Source organism: Oncorhynchus kisutch, linkage group LG6, assembly GCF_002021735.2.
Source record: "Oncorhynchus kisutch isolate 150728-3 linkage group LG6, Okis_V2, whole genome shotgun sequence".
NCBI classification, from domain to species: Eukaryota; Metazoa; Chordata; class Actinopteri; order Salmoniformes; family Salmonidae; genus Oncorhynchus; species Oncorhynchus kisutch.
Window position 1 is genome coordinate 17,092,187 of NC_034179.2, and position 24,327 is coordinate 17,116,513.

A 24,327-nucleotide genomic window follows, 5' to 3' on the forward strand; every position below is an offset into this window, starting at 1 on the left:
CAACCCCCACGCTGCTGTCTGTCTGTCTCTCCGTCTGTCTGTACGGGACAATTAGCCGAAGCTCTTCTCATTAGCCGTTAGCGTCTCCACACACCCTGCTCTCCCTACCGGTTCCATTCAGCTCTATCGATGTGTGGGCTGGGCCTGTCTCTATTCATCCTAACACACATCTGTCATAGCATGGAGAGGATGGAGGGTCCAGGCTGCTCTGACCAGCAGACAGCTCAACCTCACTGGGAAGATGAATGCGCTCTGTAAGAGCTGTGTCATCCCAACGGCTGAATGGAGCTGAGATGGAACTCTGGTATAGGGATGGCTGGATCGTTGTGAGGGTTCTGTGTGTGTTTGTGTGTGTGCATGTGTGGTGTGTTTGTGTGTGGGTGCCAGTATGCTTGCACACGTTTCTGTACTCACCGTCTCCGTTAGCGATGGGCGTGGCGCCACACTTGCTCTCACACTGCTGCATGTTGGGGGGTCTGAGGGCCTTGGGACAGTCACTGGAGGGCTGGCCTGTGTAGGAGAGACACTGCACTGTCCGCATCTGCTGGCCCAGCCCACACTGCGCTGAACACTGTGGCGAAACACACACACACACACTATTAACCACCCTGCACCAGACACTGACCACATAAACACTATTAACCACCCTGCACCAAACACTGAACCACATAAACACTATTAACCACCCTGCACCAAACACTGAACCACATAAACACTATTAACCACCCTGCACCAGACACTGAACCACATAAACACTATTAACCACCCTGCACCAGACACTGAACCACATAAACACTATTAACCACCCTGCACCAAACACTGAACCACATAAACACTATTAACCACCCTGCACCAAACACTAAACCACATAAACACTATTAACCACCCTGTACCAAACACTGAACCACATAAACACTATTAACCACCCTGCACCAGACACTGAACCACATAAACACTATTAACCACCTTGCACCAAACACTGAACCACATAAACACTATTAACCACCCTGCACCAAACACTGAACCACATAAACACTATTAACCACCCTGCACCAGACACTGAACCACATAAACACTATTAACCACCCTGCACCAGACACTGAACCACATAAACACTATTAACCACCCTGCACCAAACACTGAACCACATAAACACTATTAACCACATACTGCATTCAAAAGACACAGACATAGTTATTACCCCTCAGCACAGACATTGTTAAAACTCCTACCCACTACATGTGTTAGAACATAGAGTAACTGAGTCACTGAGACAGTCAAACAGCACTTCTCCTGGCTGTGTCATTCTGATGATGTCCTGTATGGGCCAAGCCAAGCCAAGCCTAGCCTGAGTTTGTAGATTCTCACTGCCCCCTGTTTTACTTTCTCAGCAGACAGCAGACAGATTAGACAGTTCTGTCTAATCACTAGGGATACTGTAGCTTATCCTATGTGTGTGAGTGAGTGAGTGAGTGAGTGAGTGAGTGAGAGAGAGAGAGAGAGAGAGAGAGAGAGAGAGAGAGAGAGAGAGAGATGGAGATGAAAGAGAGAGAGAGAGATTGAGCAAGAGATGGAGATGAGAGAGATAGAGAAAGATGAAAGAGAGAGAGAGAGAGAGAGAGAGAGAGATCGAGCGAGAGATGGAGATGAGAGAGAAAGATGGAGATGAGAGAGATAGAGAGAGATGAAAGAGAGAGAGATCGAGCAAGAGATGGAGATGAAAGAGATAGAGAGAGATGAAAGAGAGAGAGAGATATAGAGAGATGAAAGAGAGAGAGAGATGGAGATAGAGAGAGATGAAAGAGAGAGATGAAAGAGAGAGAGAGAGATGAGAGAGATATAACTATAATTAACATGCATTAATGGGAGAGGGCAGAACTGGTGGGTTCTCCTTCCTCACAGAGAGGCCTTAGTGTGTGTGTGTGTGTGTGTGTGTGTGTGTGTGTGTGTGTGTGTGTGTGTGTGTGTGTGTGTGTGTGTGTGTGTGTGTGTGTGTGTGTGTGTGTGTGTGTGTGTGTGTGTGTGTGTGTGTATGTGTGTGTGTGTGTGTGTGTGTGTGTGTCTTCTGTTCAGGCCAGTTGAACCTGGTATGACCTGGGAAGAAGGTAATAGTAATTCTTTAATGGGCATCAGTGAGACTGCAGTCTGCTGGACTACATTAGAAGAGAGAGGTGGTAGCTACCAGCTAGAGACACAAGAGAACATGTAGTTCGTTGCATCAGCTAGGAATATGTAGTCAATTACATCAGCTAGGAATATGTAGTCAATTACATCAGCTAGGAATATGTAGTCAATTACATCAGCTAGGAATATGAAGTCAATTACATCAGCTAAGAATATGTAGTCAATTACATCAGCTAGGAATATGTAGTCAATTACATCAGCTAGGAATATGTAGTCAATTACATCAGCTAAGAATATGTAGTCAATTACATTAGCTAGGCATATGAAGTTAATTACATCAGCTAAGAATATGTAGTCAATTACATCAGCTAGGAATATGTAGTCAATTACATCAGCTAGGAATATGTAGTTGTCACGCCCTGGTCGAAGTATTTTGTGTTTATCTTCATGTATTGGGTCAGGCCAGGGTGTGGCATGGGGTTTTTGTATTGTGGTGTGTTTTGTCTTGGGGTTTTGGTATGTATTGGGATTGTAGCTAGTGGGGTGATCTAGCAAAGTCTATGGCTGTCTGGAGTGGTTCTCAATCAGAGGCAGGTGTTTATCGTTGTCTCTGATTGGGAACCATATTTAGGCAGCCATATTCTTTGAGTGTTTTGTGGGTGATTGTCCTTAGTGTTAGTTTGCACCAGTATAGGCTGTTTCCGTTTTCACATTACGTTTATTGTTTTTGTAAAGTTCGTGTTTCTTTATTATTTAATAAACATGGATTGCAATAGCCACACTGCATTTTGGTCCGATCCTTGCTACACCTCCTCGTCCGAGGAGGAGATAGAAGAAAGCCGTTACAGTAGTCAATTACATCAGCTAAGAATATGTAGTCAATTACATCAGCTAGGAATATGTAGTCAATTACATCAGCTAGGAATATGTAGTCAATTACATCAGCTAAGAATATGTAGTCAATTACTTTAGCTAGGAATATGTAGTCAATTACATCAGCTAGGAATATGTAGTCAATTACATCAGCTAGGAATTTGAAGTCAATTACATCAGCTAGAAATTTGAAGTCAATTACATCAGCTAAGAATATGTAGTCAATTACTTTAGCTAAGAATATGTAGTCAGTTACATCAGCTAGGAATATGCAGTCAATTACCTCAGCTATGAATATGTAGTCAATCACATCAGCTAGGAATATGTAGTCAATTACATCAGCTAGGAATTTGAAGTCAATTACATCAGCTAAGAATATGTAGTCAATTACACCAGCTAGGAATATGTAGTCAATTACATCAACTAGGAATATGTAGTCAATTACATCAGCTAAGAATATGTAGTCAATTACATCAGCCAGAAACATGTAGTCAATTACATCAGCTAGGAATATGTAATCAATTACATCAGCTAGGAATATGTAGTCAATTACATCAGCTAGGAATTTGAAGTCAATTACATCAGCTAAGAATATGTAGTCAATTACTTTAGCTAAGAATATGTAGTCAGTTACATCAGCTAGGAATATGTAGTCAATTACATCAGCTAAGAATATGTAGTCAATTACATCAGCTAAGAATATGTAATCAATTACATCAGCTAGGAATATGTAGTCAATTACATCAGCTAAGAATATGTAGTCAATTACATCAGCTAAGAATATGTAGTCAATTACATCAGCTAGGAATATGTAGTCAATTACATCAGCTAAGAATATGTAGTCAATTACATCAGCTAAGAATATGTAGTCAATTACATCAGCTAAGAATATGTAGTCAATTACATCAGCTCGGAATATGTAGTCAATAACATCAGCTAGGGGTTATCAGTGCAACTCAACAGTTCTCCTGTCTATGTTATTCTCTGTACCGTAGTAGTTCTGTCTGTAACATACTAGTCATATTACAGAAAGAGTTTCTCTGGTCACGTTCTCTAGTAGATTTTACGAACACTTCTAGATATACCTGGATGTTATTTAGTGGCCTTGTTGTGGGATTGCAGTGGTGGACTTTGTTGTGGTAGTAAAGTCGGGGTTAGAGGTCAGACTCCAGAGGTTAGAGGTCATGGACTATGGTTCAAGGTTCTAATGGCAACCATATGTACGCTCACACACAAACAACAACATCCGGTGCCCCAACTTCAATCAGAAGGCCTGGGGCTCTATTCAATCCGTATCGTGGAAGTTCAGCTAACACTTCAGGGATACATATTGAATTGAGCCAATGGCTGATAACCTCTCTGTGGCCCGTCAAAGGACAGGGTCAGTATCAGTGTGGCCCAATACACACCAGAAACACCAGTTTTAAGTCTGTTTGGATTAAGGACTTTCTCACGCACTGGCCAAGGTCTGTCTCTCTCTCTCTCTCCCTCTCCCTCTCCCTCTCTCTCTTTCTCTCTCACACTCTATATATATCTCCCTCTCCCTCCCTCCAGCCCCTCTTTGCCTCACCTCCTCCTCTACTCCTGTCTCTCACCCGTCTCTTCCTGAGCTGTATAAAGGGCAGATTGAAGTGAAGACAGTGCTTTCCTCCACAGTCTCGCTGGCGGAGGCCAAAAGGTCACTGGTTCAAATCCCACTTAAGACCATGCATTGACGTAGGCCATCTGTCAGGGCCCTAATAAAGGCTGTCTAATTTGGAGGGGATGACATGCAGGCTGGGATGTGAGGCTCCACAGAGCCTGATCTGAAGGGAAGGTAAGCCTGGTAGCCCGGTGGGCACAGAAGTCAGACACAAGTTGATGGGATGGCTGAGATCTGACTGGGGCCGCGGTACTCAATCACACACACACACACCGGCATGCACTCAAGCACAGGCAGGCAGACTGGTTGGACAGGCACATGTGATCAGCATTAGGGACACCAGTTTATGATCAGAGTGTAAATTCTGTTGACTGGTCACCAAAACAGGATGTGGTGTCTGTTCATCTTACAACAGTTCATTTGAATTGCCTTTACAAAAATGTTGTTGTTTTGATATCCCCATGTCAAGACATATCAAAGCAATAAAAAGTGAATGGAAAAGTGAAAGGAAGCAATGATTTCTGAAGGGGGGAACAATCGTACCTGTCCCCATTCCCCTAGGATCCATCTAGGTGGTGGACAGTGTCCCAGACTGCAGCGGGTCCTGATGGGGGGTTTGTTGTGCCCGGGACAGTGGGCGGGGGGGAAGGTCTTGGTCAGGTTGCTGCTCTTACACAGCACGATGCGGTGCTTGAACCCAGGGCCACATCTGGGTGTACACTGGGGGACAGAAGGAACAATACACAAGCTCAATAAAACGATTCAACTTATTCTCGGTCTCTATTGAAACCACTGCTGTAACTCAAAGTGATTCCAGCTGAAAGAAGCGGTTAAAATGACAACATTATGTTTTTCCTGCTGGGACGTCAACAAGTGAAAAGGGGTAGTCCTTCTCTCACCTCTGACCAATCCAGAGTGATCCACTGAGGGGGGCAGGACTGGTTGTTGCAGGCTTCTCGTTCTATTGGTCGGTGCGTCAGACAGTGGCTGTCCTCCAGGGTCTCCTCCTCGGCAGGCCCCATTTTCCTGATACAGAGAACCGTCCGTGTCCGTATCCCGCCATCACACGTCTTCCCACAGGCCGACCAGTCCCCGATAAACCACCTACAACAACACAACCACACAATGGTGTAAAGTACTTAAGTGGAAATAGTTTAAAGTACTACTTAAGCCGTTTTTATGGGTATCTGTACCCTACAACACCTTTTACTTTTACATCACTACATTCCTAAAGAAAATAATGTACTTTTTACTCCATATATTTTCTCTGACACCCAAAAGTACTCGTTACATTTTAAATGCTTAGCAGGACATGAAAATGGTCCCATTCATGCACTTAACAAGAGAACATCCCTGGTCATCTCTACTGCCTCTGATCTGGTGGACTCACTAAACACAAACACTTTGTTTGTAAATGATTGTTAAAATGTTTAAGTGTGCCCATGGCCATCCTTAAATAAAAGATGTGCTTAGTATGAGGAATGTGAAATGATTTATACTTTTACATTTACTTTTGATACTTAGGTATATATTTTTTTTTTTACATTTTATTTCACCTTTATTTAATCAGGTAGGCCAGTTGAGAACAAGTTCTCATTTACAACCTGGTCAAGATAAAGCAAAGCAGTGCGACACAAACAACAACACAGAGTTACTCATGGAATAAACAACCATACAGTCAATAACACAATAGAAAAGTCTATACACCGTGTGTACAAATGAAGTAAGATTAGGGAGGTAAGGCAATAAATAGGCCATGGTGGCGAAATAATTACAACTTAGCAATTTAAACACTGGAGTGATAGCGGCCAAAGGAGGAATTGGCTTTGGGGGTGACCAGTGAAATATACCTGCTGGAGCGCGTGCTACAGGTGGGTGCTGCTATGTTGACCAGTGAGTTGAGATAAGGCGAAGCCTTACCTAGCAAAGACTTATAGATGACCTGGAGCCAGTGGGTTTGGAAACAAATATGAAGCGAGGGCCAGCCAACAAGAGCATACAGGTCGCAGTGGTGGGTAGTATACGGGGCTTTCGCCCAAGTCAAGGGTCGGTAGGATAGTCAGTTTTTCGAGGGTATGTTTGACAGCATGAGTGAAGGATGCTTTGTTGCAAAATAGGAAGCCGATTCTAGATTTCATTTTGGATTGGAGATGCTTAATGTGAGTCTGGAAGGAGAGTTTACAGTCTAACCAGACGCCTAGGTATTTGTTGTTGTCCACATATTCTAAGTCAGAACCGTCCAGAGTAGTGATGCTAGATGGGCAGGCAGGTGTGGGAAGCGATCGGTTGAAGAGCATGCATTTAGTTTTACTTGCATTTAAGAGCAGTTGGAGGCCACGGAAGGAGTGTTTTATGACCTTGAAGCTCGTATGGAGGTTTGTTAACACAGTGTCCAAAGAAGGGCCAGATGTATACAAAATGGTGTCGTCTGCGTAGAGGTGGATCAGAGAATCACCAGCAGCAAGAGCGACATCATTTATGTATACAGAGAAAAGAGTCGGCCCGAGAATTGAACCCTGTGGCACCCCCATAGAGACTGCCAGAGGTCAGATTGCCTAGCGGAGAAGGTACGGTGGGATTTAAAATGGTCGGTGATCTGTTTCTTAACTTGGCTTGCGAAGACCTTAGATAGACAGGGTAGGAGAGATATAGGTCTGTAACAGTTTGGGTCTAGGGTTTCTCCCCCTTTGAAGAGGGGGATGACCACAGCAGCTTTCCAATCTTCGGGGATCTCAGACGATACGAAAGAGAGGTTGAACAGGCTAGTAATAGGGGTTGCAACATTTGCGGCGGATAATTTTAGAAAGAGAGGGTCCAGATTTTGCAGCTCTTTTAGAACATCAGCAATCTGGATTTGGGTGAAGGAGAAATGGGGGAGGCTTGGGCAAGTTGCTGTGGGGGGTGCAGAGCTGTTGACCGGGGTAGGGGTAGCCAGGTGGAAAGCATGGCCAGCCGTGGAAAAATGCTTACTGAAATTCTCAATTATCGTGGATTTATTGGTGGTGATATTTAAAAACAAATACTTTTACTCAAGTAGTATTTTACTGGGTGACTTTCACTTTTACTTGAGTAATTTTCTATTAAGATATCTTTACTTTTACTCAAGTATGACAATTGGGTACTTTTTCCACCACTGCAACCACATTGGAGCAACGACTTAACCACAATGAACTGTCCCTTTAACTTAGCTATTGGAACCACATTGGAACAACGACTTAACCACAATGAACTGTCCCTTTAACTTAGCTATTGGAACCATATGGATCAGATCATTATTCATATGGCTGACAGTACTATACAGTTGATATAAATTGCATATTGTTTCAGGTGTACACTTAGTGCACAAAACATTAGGAGCAATATCCTAATATTGAGTTGCACCCCCTTTTGCCCTCAGGACAGCCTCAATTCGTCGGGGCTTGTCTCTATAAGGTGTCTAAAGTGTGGCACAGGGATTCTGGCCCATGTTGACTTCAATGCTTCCAACAGTTGTGTCAAGTTGGCTGGATGCCTTTTGGGTGGTGGACCTTTCTTGATACACACAGGAAACTGTTGAGCATGAAAAACCCAGAAGTGTTGCATTTCTTGACACACTCAAACCGGTGCACCTGACACCTACAACCATACCCCGTTCAAAGGCACTTAAATATTTTGTCTTGTCCATTCACCCTCTGGATGGCACACATACACAATCCATGTCTCAATTGTCTCAAGGCTTAAAAATCCTTCTGTCGCCTCCCCTTCATCTACACTGATTGAAATGGATTTAACATCAATAAGGGATCATAGCTTTCACCTGTATTCACCTGGTCAGTCTATGTCATGGAAAGAGCATGTGTTCCTAATGTTTTTTACACACAGTGTGTATTCTGTAGTAAATAAGAGTGTTTTCTTGTATATATACCAAGACTAATTCAGAACACAGCGACAGGGTCGTCTCCAGGGTCGCTCTTAGGCTCTGGAACTCCCTCTCTCCAGCCATCTGTGACCCCCCCCCACCCCCCTCTATTTATTCACGTTTTTGTTTCGTCTGATGTTGTTTTTTTGTTTTATTTTCACAAGCGACTTTGTGTCTTTGAAAAACTTTGTATAAGTCACATGTAAAATATTATTATTATTATTATTACTATTATTACTACAATCAACACAGATATATAGACTGTGAGCCGTTACAGCCCTGAATCCATTTCACATCATCTACAGGAATGTATCCTAAATTAACAATGTCTCCCAATATCTGGGTTGCCAACAATCATGTTTACACGCTCATGTTGAGACAGTACTGTGAACACTATGTTAGCGTTCCTGATTGAAAAATCACAGCATGTGTTTGTTGCAGTTCAGTTTGATACTGCAATGTACAACAAGGGATTGTCTGAGATTCTGAGAAGAGTAGAAAGGAGTCCACTAACTAGCTGAATACACATAGAAAGTGGCCCTTAATGAAGTGAGTTGATAAATTCAAAGATAGCTTTCTTGGACATTGAGTGAAGCCAGGAACAGCTTAAGACCAGAACTTCACATCGGTTCATTACAGATGCCCATCTAATGGTAATGACTCACTCATATACACCCCTATATACACACACACCACTATTGGCAGACGGCTTCAGCCCATTGGCCAACAGTATTTAATCCCTTCACCTTATTGGCCAACTATTTTTAATCCATTCAGCCAATTGGCCAACATAATTTAATCCCTTCAACCCATTGGCCAACAGTAATGAATCCCTTCAGCCTATTGGCCAACTGTTTTTAATCCATTCAGCCTATTGGCCAACTGTTTTTAATCCATTCAGCCTATTGGCTAACAGAATTTAATCCATTCAGCCCATTGGCCAACAGAATTTAATCCCTCTTTTTCCAATGGAACATCTGAGACATGATTGAACTCTGTCTGACCGTTCCCCCAGCCATCGCAAAGAAGCTAAGCACATTTGGCCACAACACACACACACCTACACACACTAAGGCCTCTCTGTGAGGAAGAAGAACCCACCAGTTCTGCCCTCTCCCATAGCAACAATTCACCTGGTCATAATAATTACAGAAAGAAGAGTTACCATGCCAACAACTTAATTCCACAGAATGCTTTCTCAACCAATGGCCTGATAAACGTCTGTGCATGTAGAATGTTCATTCTACTTCTATGCATGTACTTGTATCCCTAGTATCCCTAGTATCCCTAGTATCCCTAGTATCCCTAGTGATTAGTCAGAACTGTTGAGTGTCTGCTGGGAAAGTAAAACAGGGGGCAGTGAGAATCTGCAAACTCAGGCAAGGCTTGGCTTGGCCCATACAGGACGTCATCAGAATGACACAGCCAGGAGAAGTGCTGTTTGACTGTCTCAGTGACTCAGTTACTCTAAGTTCTAACACATGTAGTGGGTAGGAGTTTTAACAATGTCTGTGCTGAGGGGTAATAACTATGTCTGTGTCTTTTGAATGCAGTATGTGGTTAATAGTGTTTATGTGGTTCAGTGTTTGGTGCAGGGTGGTTAATAGTGTTTATGTGGTTTAGTGTTTGGTGCAGGGTGGTTAATAGTGTTTATGTGGTTCAGTGTTTGGTGCAGGGTGGTTAATAGTATTTATGTGGTGCAGGGTGGTTAATGGTGTTTATGTGGTTCAGTGTTTGGTGCAGGGTGGTTAATAGTGTTTATGTGGTTTAGTGTTTGGTGCAGGGTGATTAATAGTGTTTATGTGGTTTAGTGTTTAATGCAGGGTGTTTAATAGTGTTTATGTGGTTCAGTGTTTGGTGCAGGGTGGTTAATAGTGTTTATGTGGTTCAGTGTCTGGTGCAGGGTGGTTAATAGTGTTTATGTGGTTCAGTGTCTGGTGCAGGGTGGTTAATAGTGTTTATGTGGTTTAGTGTTTGGTGCAGGGTGGTTAATAGTGTTTATGTGGTTCAGTGTTTGGTGCAGGGTGGTTAATGGTGTTTATTTGGTTCAGTGTCTGGTGCAGGGTGGTTAATAGTGTTTATGTGGTTCAGTGTTTGGTGCAGGGTGGTTCATGGTGTTTATTTGGTTCAGTGTTTGGTGCAGGGTGGTTAATAGTGTTTATGTGGTTCAGTGTTTGGTGCAGGGTGGTTAATAGTGTGTGTGTGTGTTTCACCACAGTGTTCAGCGCAGTGTGGGCTGGGCCAGCAGAAGCGGACAATGCAGTGTCTCTCCTACACAGGCCAGCCCTCCAGTGACTGTCCCAAGGCCCTCAGACCCCCCAACATGCAGCAGTGTGAGAGCAAGTGTGGCGCCACGCCCATCGCCAACATTGACACTTTTTGACATAAAACAAGCTCTGAAAATAGTAAACAAATAAAGTTCTAAATCATTGACGTTATATTTGAGCATTTTCTTCAAAAAAAGTTTCACAGCTTACGGGCTCCTTGAAGGCAAATTAATATAGCAAGTCATAATCATTTTCATGAAAGATTTTACTTATCCAGAGCCTTAACTTCTGGCAGAGCTAAATGCTTGTTCAGTCAGTCTTCTCAGGGAGAGCCCCAGGCATGAGCGACATAAGTCCCTTTAAGATCCCCGGCCACGGTATTTGTTCTTTTATTTTATTAGGAACTCAACTTACTGTTAGAATACACAAGGTGCAGTTTCGAAATGTTATTGTGCATCAGAAATGTTTATCTTGTCATGTCAGTCCCTGACAGTCACTCAATTAGGCCATGTCAGAAAAAAAAAATTGATAGGTAAATTAGTGTAGCCAGCTATGTAAACTTAGTAATCATGGCTGAATTTCCGACCGGGCACGAAGGGCACGTGCCCAGGGCCCTGAGTTTCAGAGGGCCCCCATTGATTATGTTAGTCACTCTCACTCAGATATCATATTAACATGGCATAAGTCATGGCAGAATGTTTAGAATTGCAGGAAATGAGTAATAAAATTGCTAAATCTTGTTTCCACCTCATGTCAAAATGTTTAGAATTGCAGAAGCTTGCTTTAAAATTGCAACATTAAAAATCTTTTAGGGCCCACAAAAGGCTGAATCTTCTGAACCCACTCCACTCACTAACTACTGTTAGTTGGTCTCTGGTTGTCAGTCATTAAAAGGTTGTATGTAATACATGTTCTGGACCTGAGGTCCAACAGTATTAGTATTTTCTCTGAGCCAAGTTAGCATACAGTACATCCATCCAGCATAGTTTAGCACGATTATCTTTCTGTTCCAAGATGGACATGAGGTTCACAGCGTCTGAGGGTCTTACATGCTGTATGTGATCCCTGTATTGTATTGTACTGTACTGTATGTGATCCCTGTATTGTACTGTACTGTATGTGATGTTGGTTGAGCGTGACAGGCATCTACTGAGCGTGGCCACTGTATAGTACTGTGTTGAGCCGTATTGTCCTGTATAATACTGTGTTGAGCCGTATTGTCCTGTATAGTACTGTGTTGAGCCGTATTGTCCTGTCTAGTACTGTGTTGAGCCGTATTGTCCTGTCTAGTACTGTGTTGAGCCGTATTGTCCTGTATAGTACTGTGTTGAGCCGTTTTGTCCTGTATAGTACTGTGCTGTATAGTACTGTGTTGAGCCGCATTGTCCTGTATAATACTGTGTTGAGCCGTATTGTCCTGTATAGTACTGTGTTGAGCCGTATTGTCCTGTATAGTACTGTGTTGAGCCGTATTGTCCTGTATAGTACTGTGTTGAGCCGTTTTGTCCTGTATAGTACTGTGCTGTATAGTACTGTGCTGTATAGTACTGTGTTGAGCCGTATTGTCCTGTCTAGTACTGTGTTGAGCCGTATTGTCCTGTATAGTACTGTGTTGAGCCGTATTGTCCTGTATAGTACTGTGTTGAGCCGTTTTGTCCTGTATAGTACTGTGCTGTATAGTACTGTGCTGTATAGTACTGTGTTGAGCCGTATTGTCCTGTCTAGTACTGTGTTGAGCCGTATTGTCCTGTATAGTACTGTGTTGAGCCGTTTTGTCCTGTATAGTACTGTGCTGTATAGTACTGTGTTGAGCCGTATTGTCCTGTCTAGTACTGTGTTGAGCCGTATTGTCCTGTCTAGTACTGTGTTGAGCCGTATTGTCCTGTATAGTACTGTGCTGTATAGTACTGTGTTGAGCCGTATTGTCCTGTATAGTACTGTGTTGAGCCGTATTGTCCTGTCTAGTACTGTGTTGAGCCGTATTGTCCTGTATAGTACTGTGCTGTATAGTACTGTATTGAGCTGTATTGTCCTGTGTTGAGCCGTACTGTGCTGTACTGTGTTGAGCCGTATTGTCCTGTATAGTACTGTGTTGAGCCGTATTGTCCTGTATAGTACTGTCTTGAGCCGTACTGTCCTGTATAGTACTGTCTTGAGCCGTATTGTCCTATATAGTACTGTGTTGAGCCGTATTGTCCTGTATAGTACTGTGTTGAGCCGTATTGTCCTGTATAGTACTGTGTTGAGCCGTATTGTCCTGTATAGTGTTTTGTTGAGCCATATTCTCCTGTATAGTACTGTGTTGAGCTGTATTGTCCTGTATAGTACAGTATTGAGCAGTGTTGTCCCGTATAGCACTGTGTTGAGACGTTTAGTCCCGTATAGTACTGTATTGAGCAGTACTGTGCTGTATAGTACTGTGTTGAGCAGTACTGTTCTGTATAGTCCTGTATTGAGCAGTACTGTGCTGTATAGTACTGTGTTGAGCAGTACTGTGCTGTATAGTACTGTATTGAGCAGTACTGTGCTGTATAGTACTGTATGTGATGTGAAGGTCTTACTGTACGTACTCTGGGGGGCAGAGTTCAGTGTTGCAGGACCTCTGGTTCCCTGGAGGTTTGCTTTCTGCTTCACAGTAGCTGTTCTGCACCACAGAGTTATCATCCAGACGCTTACACACCACTCCCTGCTTCTGGGAACCTAGCAGGCAAGGGAGTACAAACACAACACCCAGTTAATATCCACCCTCTTACTGTGTGATGCACTGCTTCCTGAGAACCCTGACAGAGAAGTAGTCTGGGACATCCCCGACCTTGGAGCAACGTAAGCTTATAGGCATATGCATTCAAAGATGGCAGAAGTAAACCTCTTGGCTCAAGAGTCTAACAGAGAAGAGGAGTAAATATCCACACAACAGCCATGTCCCTGATTAACTACTGATTCCTGAAAATGTAAGAAAATACCATACCGAAATCACTGTGTTATTCTCCTGCACGTGACCCAGAGTGCAGTGTGTCCTGTGTGTCTGTGTCTGTGTTTGGGTGGAGAAGTAAGGTATGGTTTCAGTCTGTAGTAGAAGCAGATGTGTAAATGCCTGGTGCCTTGCAGGATACCTTGTCAAATCACTTTTATAGAGCTGCAGCCCTTTACTCTGGCTGCTGGGGTCTGATGGCTACCATATCGCTGTCACCCAACTGTGTGTGTGTGTGTGTGTGTGTGTGTGTGTGTGTGTGTGTGTGTGTGTGTGTGTGTGTGTGTGTGTGTGTGTGTGTGTGTGTGTGTGTGTGTGTGTGTGTGTGTGTGTGTGTGTGTGTGTGCGAGTGCGCGTGTGTGCATGTGGGTGTGTGTGGCCTCTCTATGGAGTCTAATGGGACATACCCTACACCATACTGGTCTGACCGTTGTAACAAGATGTGCATGTGTGTGTATGGTGACAGAGAGAGAGTGTGAGTCTGCCTGCTTGCCTGAGTGTCTGTCTGTGAGCGTGTGTACTTGTGGGACATAGTGCATACATAGTGGGACAAACACCAATAGTACAGCTGACATATGGATTGGTGGTAGAGAATCATGCTTGGAGAGGGTAGGGAAACTGAAGTGGCCAGGATGGATGTCAGAAGAGCTTGTATTAGCACAGCAATGCATTCAATGAAACTTTCTGATTAAGGGTGTCAGCTAAATTCACCGGCTATATGAATCAAGGCCCACATCCAAAGTGTAAGGATCTGTTGTGTTGAGTTTGATACGGTATAAAATGTTGCTTTGTAGAAGTCCTAAACCCCAGAATGTCATCTACATTACAATACAAAGGTATACACATCTACATGACAATACAAAGATATACACATCTACATTACAATACAAAGGTATACACATCTACATGACAATACAAAGGTATACACATCTACATTACAATACAAAGGTATACACATCTACATGACAATACAAAGGTATACACGTCTACATGACAATACAAAGGTATACACATCTACATTACAATACAAAGGTATACACATCTACATGACAATACAAAGGTATACACATCTACATTACAATACAAAGGTATACACATCTACATGGCATCTAGAGCTCTTTGCTTTGGTCCAGCATAGATCTCCTTTCTCAAAAACTATATTTTTTAAAAACGTTTGTTTTTGTTTATTTTGTTGCTAGAATATTGCAGGTATTTAGAGGAACATTCTTGAGAGGAACAGTATTTATTTTTTCATAAAAGCCCATTGCTTTTGGGGGTAAAATGATTTGGTTTAGTCATTGAGGCAGTGGTGGACATTTCACTGTGGTTTCAGAGTTCGGAGGTTTCAGTATGCAGTAGGACAAGGGTTTTGGAGAAGCAGGCATCTGTGTGTTTGGCTTGTCTCTCTCTCACCACAGCCACTGTATCTCTGGCATGTCAGACTGTATGCTTGCTAGCCCTGGTTAACCAGAAGACACTCAAAGCAGCTCATTCATAGAAATTACACCATATTCTTGTGCTTGGCTTAAATATGTAAAACACATATTCATTTTTTCTTAAAAGCTAAATCTCCATTTAGAAAGCAATAACGTTATGATCCTACACACCCATGTCAAAGTATCATACTGGGTTAGCCCCAAATTATTCTCCACTATTTCCAGAAGTATTGGTTGGTCAGGATTGGAAAGACACAATGTATCTCATGTTGGAGAAAGACACTATTATTTAAAAGAAAACAATAAATGGCCTCCCGAGTGGAGCAGTGGTCTAAGTAAGGCCCTGCATTGCAGTGCTTGAGGCGTCACTACAGCCCCAGGTTTGATCCCAGGCTGTGTCACAGGTGGCCGTGACCGGGAAACCCATGAGTTTGGCCCAGTGCCAGTGCCGTCCGTCACACCTTGTGATGGGCTGGGCGCCTGCAAGCTGACTCCGGTCGCCAGTTGTATGGTGTTTCCTCCGACACATTGGTGCGGCTGGCTTCCAGGTTAAGCGAGCAGTGTGTCAAGAAGCTGGCAGGGTCGTGTTTCGGGGGACGCATGGCTCTCGACCTTTGCCTCAACCGAGCCCATACGGGGGTTGCAGCGATGAGACAAGACTGTAACTACCAAATGGGAAGAAATTGAAATGGAAAATAATTCAATAATAAATAAGTGAAAAACAGCCCCAGCCTGTAACCATATTCTAAAGAAAAATAACATATGTTGTATTGTCACATACACCGCAGGTGAAATGTGTTGTTTTACAGCATCAGCCATAGTAGTACAGCACCCATGGAGGAAATTAGAGTTACAGTTGAAGTCGGAAATGTACATACACCTTAGTTAAATACATTTCAACTCAGTTCGTCACAATTCCTGACATTTAATCCTAGTAAAAATTCCCTGTTTTAGGTCAGTTAGGATCACCACTTTATTTGAAGAATGTGAAATGTCAGAATAATAGTAGAGAGAAATATTTATTTCAGCTTTTATTTATTTCATCACATTCCCAGTGGGTCAGAAGTTTACATACACTCAATTAGTATTTGGTAGCATTGCCTTTAAATTGTTTAACTTGGGTCAAACGCTTCGGGTAGCCTTCCACAAGCTACCCACAATAAGTTGGGTGAATTTTGGCCCATTCTTCCTGACAGAGCTGCTGTAACTGAGTCAGGTTTGTAGGCCTCCTTGCTCGCACACGCTTTTTCAGTTCTGCCCACAAATTCTCTATAGGATTGAGGTCAGGGCATTGTGATGGCCACTCCAATACCTTGACTTTGTTGTTCTTAAGCCATTTTGCCACAACTTTGGAAGTATGCTTGGGATCATTGTCCATTTGGAAGACCCATTTGCGATCAAGCTTTAACTTCCTTACTGATGTTTATACTTGCGTACTATTGTTTGTACAGATGAACGTGGTACCTTCATGCGTTTGGAAATTGCTCCCAACGTTAATAGGGAAAGGGGGATACCTAGTCAGTGGTACAACTGAATGCCCTCAACTGAAATGTGTCTTCTCTGAATCAGAGAGGTGCAAGGGCCTGTCTTAATCAACATCCATGTCATCGGAGCCCGGGGAACAGTGGGTTAACTGCCTTGCTCAGGGGCAGAACAACACATTTTTACCTTGTCAGTTCGGAGATTCGATCCAGCAACCTTTAGGTTACTGGCCCAACGCTCTAACTAATAAGCAATAGACGTCTGACACCTAAATAGACGTCTGACACCTAATGATCCCCAGAGTCTCCATATTTCCAGTGATGTGTTCAGTAGGCACAATGATGAGCGTAGCCAAACTGTTTTGCAATAGAACACAGAAATCCACTTCTTTATTGAAGTAGTACCTCAAGTACCTCCCAGTTTCAAAATGATTTACCCTGTTTGGTGGCTACTGAACAGGACCCAGGACAGATACATTCACTGAGTATACCAAACATTGGCTTTTAGCTTTTAGCTTTTATTTATTCGCACCAAACAAAAGAAGTGAAAGACAAAACAGTAGAGATAAATAACTGGTAAAAACAGTGTGCAGGTGAGGTTGGAAGCCCAATGATATACTCAGTATACAAGAAAACCATGTTTGATTATGTGTAAGTGTGAGAGTTAGGCTACATGGAGGAGATTATTGGTAGTTTGATTCATCAGGTTGACCCCCAGACTTCACTTGAAGTTATTGAGGGATGAGGTTTTCGCAATCTAAAGATAATTATTCCAGAGTATGGTACCTCTGTAACTGATAGACAATTGACTATGTGAGGTGCGCCCCCCCCCCCCCCCCTTGCCTTCAGAACAGCCTCAATTAGTCAGAGCATGGGCTCTACAAGGTGCCGAACGCGTTCCACAGGGATGCTGGCCCATGTCGACTCCAATGCTTCCCACAGTTGTATCAAATTGGCTGGATGGTAGAGCATACCTTGATACAAACGGTTGAGCATGAAAACCCCAGCAGCGTTGCTGTTCTTGACTCAAGTGTTGTGCCTGGCACCTACTACCATACCCCGTTCAAACGCACTTACATCTTTTGTCTGAATGACACACATACACAATCCATGTCTCTATTGTCTCAAGGCTTAAAAAATCCTTCTTTATCCTGTCTCCTCCCCTTCATCTATACTGATTGAAGTGGATTTAACGCTTAAGGGATCGTAGCTTTCACCTGGATTCACCTGGTCAGTCATGGAAATGAGCAGGTGTTCCTAATGTTTTGTACACCCAGGGTACATCAGCATGTGGTTGGTGCAGTGCCTACCTCCAGCGCAGGTGGCGGAGCAGTCGGACCAGGCCAGATGGTTCCAGGAGAAGCCCACCTCATTGTCTCCACTTCCTGTCCTCTGGATGGGAACGTTGAACTTATAACGGATCCCCGTGTTCTGCTCCTGGAGAAGAACCTGGAGGTGAGACGAAGACATTATTTGATTACATGCATTTATAGCATTGGTTTCAGTTCCATATGAAATCATTTCAAGGGCATCATTTCATGTCATGACTTCCCTGTCAAAATAAAGGTTAAATAAAATTAGAAAAAACTGAAATCAAACAACTCAAATGGAATTGACCTAAACCTTAATCCACAGAAAATGTCCCCACTAAAGAGTTATTTGCTGTTTCTCTGCTATACTGAAGCAGAGACTCAAATGTTATCCAATGGGCAGTGGCGGCACTGTGTTTATGTTAGTGTATGTGATGCAGAAAGGGACCAGAATTCTGCACAGCTTTCAGTTGCCACAAAGGAATGGCCTGTGGTGGGATGGAAAGCTCTGTCTATTCCTAACCCTAACCGGCTTAACCCCAGCCCTATTCCAGTGAAGCTGTGGGGTCTGGTATTTCATGTCCAGGGAAAAGCCACTGTGGTCCTGAGTGCCAATGAGTGGGACGGCTTAGAGAAACACACACAGCACACACAACACACACACACCACAGCACACACAACACACACCACACACAGCACACACAACATACACAACACACACAACACACACACACACAACACACACACACAACACACACACACCACACACAGCACACACAACATACACAGCACACACAACACACACACACCACAGCACACACAACACACACCACACACACACAACACACACACACACACACCACACACAGCACACACAACATACACAGCACACACAACACACACACACACCACAGCACACACAACACACACACACACCACAGCACACACCACACACAGCACACACAACACACACACACCACAGCACACACAACACACACACCACACAGCACACACAACATACACAGCACACACAACACACACACACACCACAGCACACACAACACACACCACACACAACATACACAACACACACAACACACGTAACACATACACACAATACACACACACACACACACACACACTATCATGCACATGCACACACTCAGATACTCACACATTCCATTACACCCACACCCACATAGACACACACACACATGCGCACACACACACACACACCACACACACACACACACACACACACGCACACACACACACACACACACACACCAAAACACATGCCCATGTGCATTTGAATTTAGCCAGAAATGGCTTTTTCAATATCCACATTGCACATTGTTGTATATATATTGCTGTGTGTATATATATATATATAGCTGTTAACCCCAAACTACCATGGTCTTACTGGTCTGGAGGTCAGCTAAGGTTTGCTAGGAGCAGCTGTTGGGCTTTATGTGAATTCAAACTGACAATCTCTCTAGACAGTACAAACAACAATGGCCCGTTTCTCTATAGGTGGGTAACATCTGAAGGTTGTCTTTGTGAAATTCCCTTTTCCATGGAAAACCCCCATCTCCAACTTCCCAAATAGACTAAAGACTCCCGGTAGGCTGAAAGATGCCTGAAAAAGCACTTCTGAGTTTGATCATCTTTCTGTGCCAGAAAGGCAAAGCCCTCCCACATTGTTTACCTGACACACAACAAAACAGCAAAGCGTGGTTACCATGACGACTAGGATTTCCGTGGTGGCTCCCAGGGCCTCTATTGACTCGGGTTCGTCAAGGGGTCTCTTGTAGTGAAACGCCGTGCCTGCGATATGAAACTTTCTGGGCCAGTCGATGGTCCACGCTCCGTTTATGTAGTAGTCATCTCCCTCCGACTTCAGCGCTACAGATGGGTACAGATAGAACACATAGAAGCCCCAGGTAGAATCATTTTGCTGGGGGAGCTAAGACAAGTCTTCAGCTCATAGGCAGGGTTGAGCGGAGTTCACTGAACCCCCTACAGCTATATAAGCAGCCTGTTAAAATGCTGATAAGAGTATTGAGCAAGAGACTGCCCAGGAATGGTAGCCAAGACAACAGGTTGTGGTAATGTTTTGGTGTGATGTCATCGCCATCAATCATCATCATCTTCATCCTGGAGCTCCCCTAATGTCATTGGCAACTTTCACACACACACATACACACACACACACACACACACACACACACACACACACACACACACACACACACACACACACACACACACACACACACACACACACACACACACACACACACACACACACACACACAAACACACACACACACACTCTCACCTTTCAGAGGGAAATGGAAAAAGCACACACACACACACTCTTCAGGTGAAAGCCTGGAAGAATCCCATGAATACCATTCCTGCATGTCGTCAAAACAATGGAATCGTCTCCAAGCACAACACATCTCAAAATATCCACTTTCTCTGGGTTGAATGGGGAGAAACGATCCAACCACTCTGTTGTCTGTTGTCTGTTCTCTCTCTCTCTCTCCATGTGCACTTCACAGCATTTACGCACTTTATTACAACAATATTTATTTTACTCCTCCTGTTTAGGGGGATAACTTAGAGTTCATTCTTTACTGCCACCTCATCTACACAGAAAAACGGTCAGCTCTCAGTCCATCTTTACTACAATAATGTTCAGCTCTCAGTCCATCTTTACTGTTAAAACGGTCAGCTCTCAGTCCATCTTTACTGTTAAAACGGTCAGCTCTCAGTCCATCTTTACTACTATAATGTTCAGCTGTCAGTCTATCTTTACTACTATAATGTTCAGCTCTCAGTCCATCTTTACTGCTCAAATGGTCAGGTCTCAGTCCATCTTTATTGTTAAAACGGTCAGCTCTCAGTCCATCTTTACTACTATAATGGTCAGCTCTCAGTCCATCTTTACTGTTAAAACAGTCAGCTCTCAGTCCATCTTTACTGCTATAATGTTCAGCTCTCAGTCCATCTTTACTGTTAAAATGGTCAGCTCTCAGTCCATCTTTACTGCTATAATGTTCAGCTCTCAGTCCATCTTTACTGTTAAAACAGTCAGCTCTCAGTCCATCTTTACTGCTTTAATGTTCAGCTCTCAGTCCATCTTTACTGCTAAAAATGGTCAACTCTCAGTCTATCTTTACTGCTAAAATGGTCAGCTCTCAGTCCATCTTTACTGTTAAAACGGTCAGCTCTCAGTCCATCTTTACTGTTAAAATGGTCAGCTCTCAGTCCATCTTTACTGTTAAAACAGTCAGCTCTCAGTCCATCTTTACTGTTAAAAGAGTCAGCTCTCAGTCCATCTTTACTGCTATAATGTTCAGCTCTCAGTCCATCTTTACTGCAAAAATGGTCAGCTCTCAGTCCATCTTTACTGCTATAATGTTCAGCTCTCAGTCCATCTTTACTGCAAAAATGGTCAGCTCTCAGTCCATTTTACTGCAAAAATGGTCAGCTCTCAGTCCATTTTTACTGCAAAATGGTCAGCTCTCAGTCCATCTTTACTGCAAAAATGGTCAGCTCTCAGTCCATCTTTACTGCTATAATGTTCAGCTCTCAGTCCATCTTTACTGCAAAAATGGTCAGCTCTCAGTCCATTTTACTGCAAAAATGGTCAGCTCTCAGTCCATTTTTACTGCAAAAATGGTCAGCTCTCAGTCCATCTTTACTGCAAAAATGGTCAGCTCTCAGTCCATCTTTACTGCAAAAATGGTCAGCTCTCAGTCCATCTTTACTGCTATAATGTTCAGCTCTCAGTCCATCTTTACTGCAAAAATGGTCAGCTCTCAGTCCATTTTACTGCAAAAATGGTCAGCTCTCAGTCCATTTTACTGCAAAAATGGTCAGCTCTCACACATTACTTGGAAGGGAAATAGAGAGTGCAGTCTACACACTAGGACACGGTGACAATCGTTAAACTTAAACAACAACTTTTATATGTTTATATACATCATCCACTTGAATCCATGAGAGATGTCACCACATGGCTGTCACCACATGGCTGTCACCACAGAGCTGTCACAGCAGGGCTGTCACCACAGAGCTGTCACCACAGGGCTGTCACGACAAGGCTGTCACCACAGAGCTGTCACCACAAGGCTGTCACCACAGAGCTGTCACCACAAGGCTGTCACAACAGGGCTGTCACCACAGAGCTGTCACTACAAAGCTGTCACCACAGAGCTGTCACCACAGGGCTGTCACCACATGTCTGTAACTCTAATGACGCCTGACGTTTCAAAGCCTGACTTCAGCCCTCCATCAACACCCTCAGCAGTAAACTTCACCACTCTGTCACACGGCTCTGTCTCTAGTTAATGTCAGATCAGACAACAACACTATATTAAGTCCCCTTGTTTGATTGTTTTTCTGTTTAGTCTGGAACTAAGACGGAGAGACTAACGCCAAGACTACCTCTGGACATGCACGGAATAGTCTTAATAATGTTGAAGCTAATCATTTAGTGGGAGTTAAAACTACTTCATGGCATCGTCTGCTCTGCTCTAGACTGAGAAAGCACTAAGGGATGAGGAAGACTGAATCTTTAAACAAAGAACAGAACCAAACTGCTAATATTATACAGGTTGATTTCACACTGCTTTCCATTACTGTTCAAAAGTTGTGTGGAGTTAAGGACAGGCCATAATGACTCTTAACATTCACAGAGGGATAGAATGATAAGAAATAAAGGGTCATCAAAATAATGAAATAATCTTATTTCTTATAATGAAGATGGTCACTTTTCTTGTTGGTTTCATTTTATAGTGTATGAATGAGATCCCTTACCGATGTAGTTTTTGGACATGGCAATTTCTTTGATTTCTATGTGGACTGACCCCCTTGGTATCTGAACAGCCTCCATGTAGCCTGGAAGAGAAGGGGACAAAACCATTACAGACGCAGCATAGAAGGAAAACGTGTTTTGTCTATCTAAAATCAAATCAAATCAAATTGTATTTGTTGCATGCCCTGAATACAACAACCTTACCTTACAAATGCTTACTTACGAGCCCTTAAGCAACAATGCAGTTCAAAAAATGTATTTAAGAAAATATGTACTATATAAACTAAAGTAAAAATAAAATAAAAAAGTAACACAATAAAATAACAATAACGAGGCCATATACAGGGGATACCGGTACAGAATCAATGTGCGGGTACGGTTAGTCAAGGTCATTTGTACATGTAGGTAGGGGTGAAGTGACTATGCATAGATAATAAACAGCGAGTAGCAGCAGTGTAAAAACAAAGGGGGAGGGTCAATGCAAATAGTCCAGGTGACCATTTGATTAATTGTTCAGAAGTCTTATAGCTTGGTGGTAGAATCTGTTAAGGAGCCTTATGGACCTAGACTTGGTGCTCCGGTACTGCTTGCCGTACCGGAAGCAGAGAGAACAGTCTATGACTTGGGTGACTGGAGTCTTTGACAATTTTTTGAGCCTTCCTCTGACACCGCCTAGTTTAGAGGTCATGGATGGCAGGAAGCTTGGTCCCAGTGATGTACCGGGCCCTACGCACTACCCTCTGTAGTGCATTACGGTCGGATGCCGAGCAGTTGCCATACCAGGCGGGGATGCAACCGGTCAGTATGCTATCGATGGTGCAGCTGTAGAACTTTTTAAGGATCTGGGGACCCATGCCAAATCTTTTCTTTTCAATTCGTCTCCTGACTGTTGTTGTGTCCTCTTCATGACTGTCTTGGTGTGTTTGGACCATGACAGTTTGTTGGTGATGTGGACACCTTTCGACCACCTCCACTACAGCCCCGTCAATGTGAATGGGGGCAGGTTCGGCCCTCCTCTTCCTGTAGTTCACGATCAGCTCCTTTGTCTTGCTCACGTTGAGGGAGAGGTTGTTGTCCTGGCATCACACTGCCAGGTCTCTGACCTCCTCCTTATAGGCTGTCTCATCATTATCAGCAAACTTAATGATGGTGTTGGAGTCATGCTTGCTCACGCAATCGTGGATGAACAGGGAGTACAGGAGAGGACTAAGCATGCACCCCTGAGGGGACCTGTGTTGAGGATCAGCGCACAGATGTGTTGGTGCCTACCCTTACCACCTGGGGGCTGCCCTTCAGGAAGTCCAGGATCCAGTTGCAGAGGGAGGTGTTTAGTCTCAGGGTCCTTAGCTTAGTGAGGAGCTTTGAGGGTACTATGGTGTTGAACGCTAAGCTGTAGTCAATGAATAGCATTCTCACATAGGTGTTCCTTTTGTCCAGGTGGGAAAGGGCAGTGTGGAGTGCAATTGAGATTGCGTCATCTGTGGATCTGTTGGGGCG

The 24,327-nt window shown here is 43.5% G+C and overlaps 1 protein-coding gene across 1 annotated transcript in view; it reads right to left on the bottom strand.

Moving 5' to 3' along the window:
- The window catches only part of adamts6 (ADAM metallopeptidase with thrombospondin type 1 motif, 6), a 134,941-nt gene that overhangs the window by 4,135 nt on the left and 106,479 nt on the right, over positions 1-24,327 (bottom strand). Inside the window, exons 18-24 of the mRNA XM_031826302.1 lie at positions 22,833-22,913; positions 19,744-19,907; positions 18,003-18,141; positions 13,375-13,504; positions 5,539-5,743; positions 5,183-5,359; positions 415-571 (exon numbers count right to left, since the gene is read on the bottom strand). Of these exons, the coding sequence (XP_031682162.1) occupies positions 415-571; positions 5,183-5,359; positions 5,539-5,743; positions 13,375-13,504; positions 18,003-18,141; positions 19,744-19,907; positions 22,833-22,913 (1,053 nt within the window). The remainder of the gene's footprint in view (positions 1-414; positions 572-5,182; positions 5,360-5,538; positions 5,744-13,374; positions 13,505-18,002; positions 18,142-19,743; positions 19,908-22,832; positions 22,914-24,327) is intronic.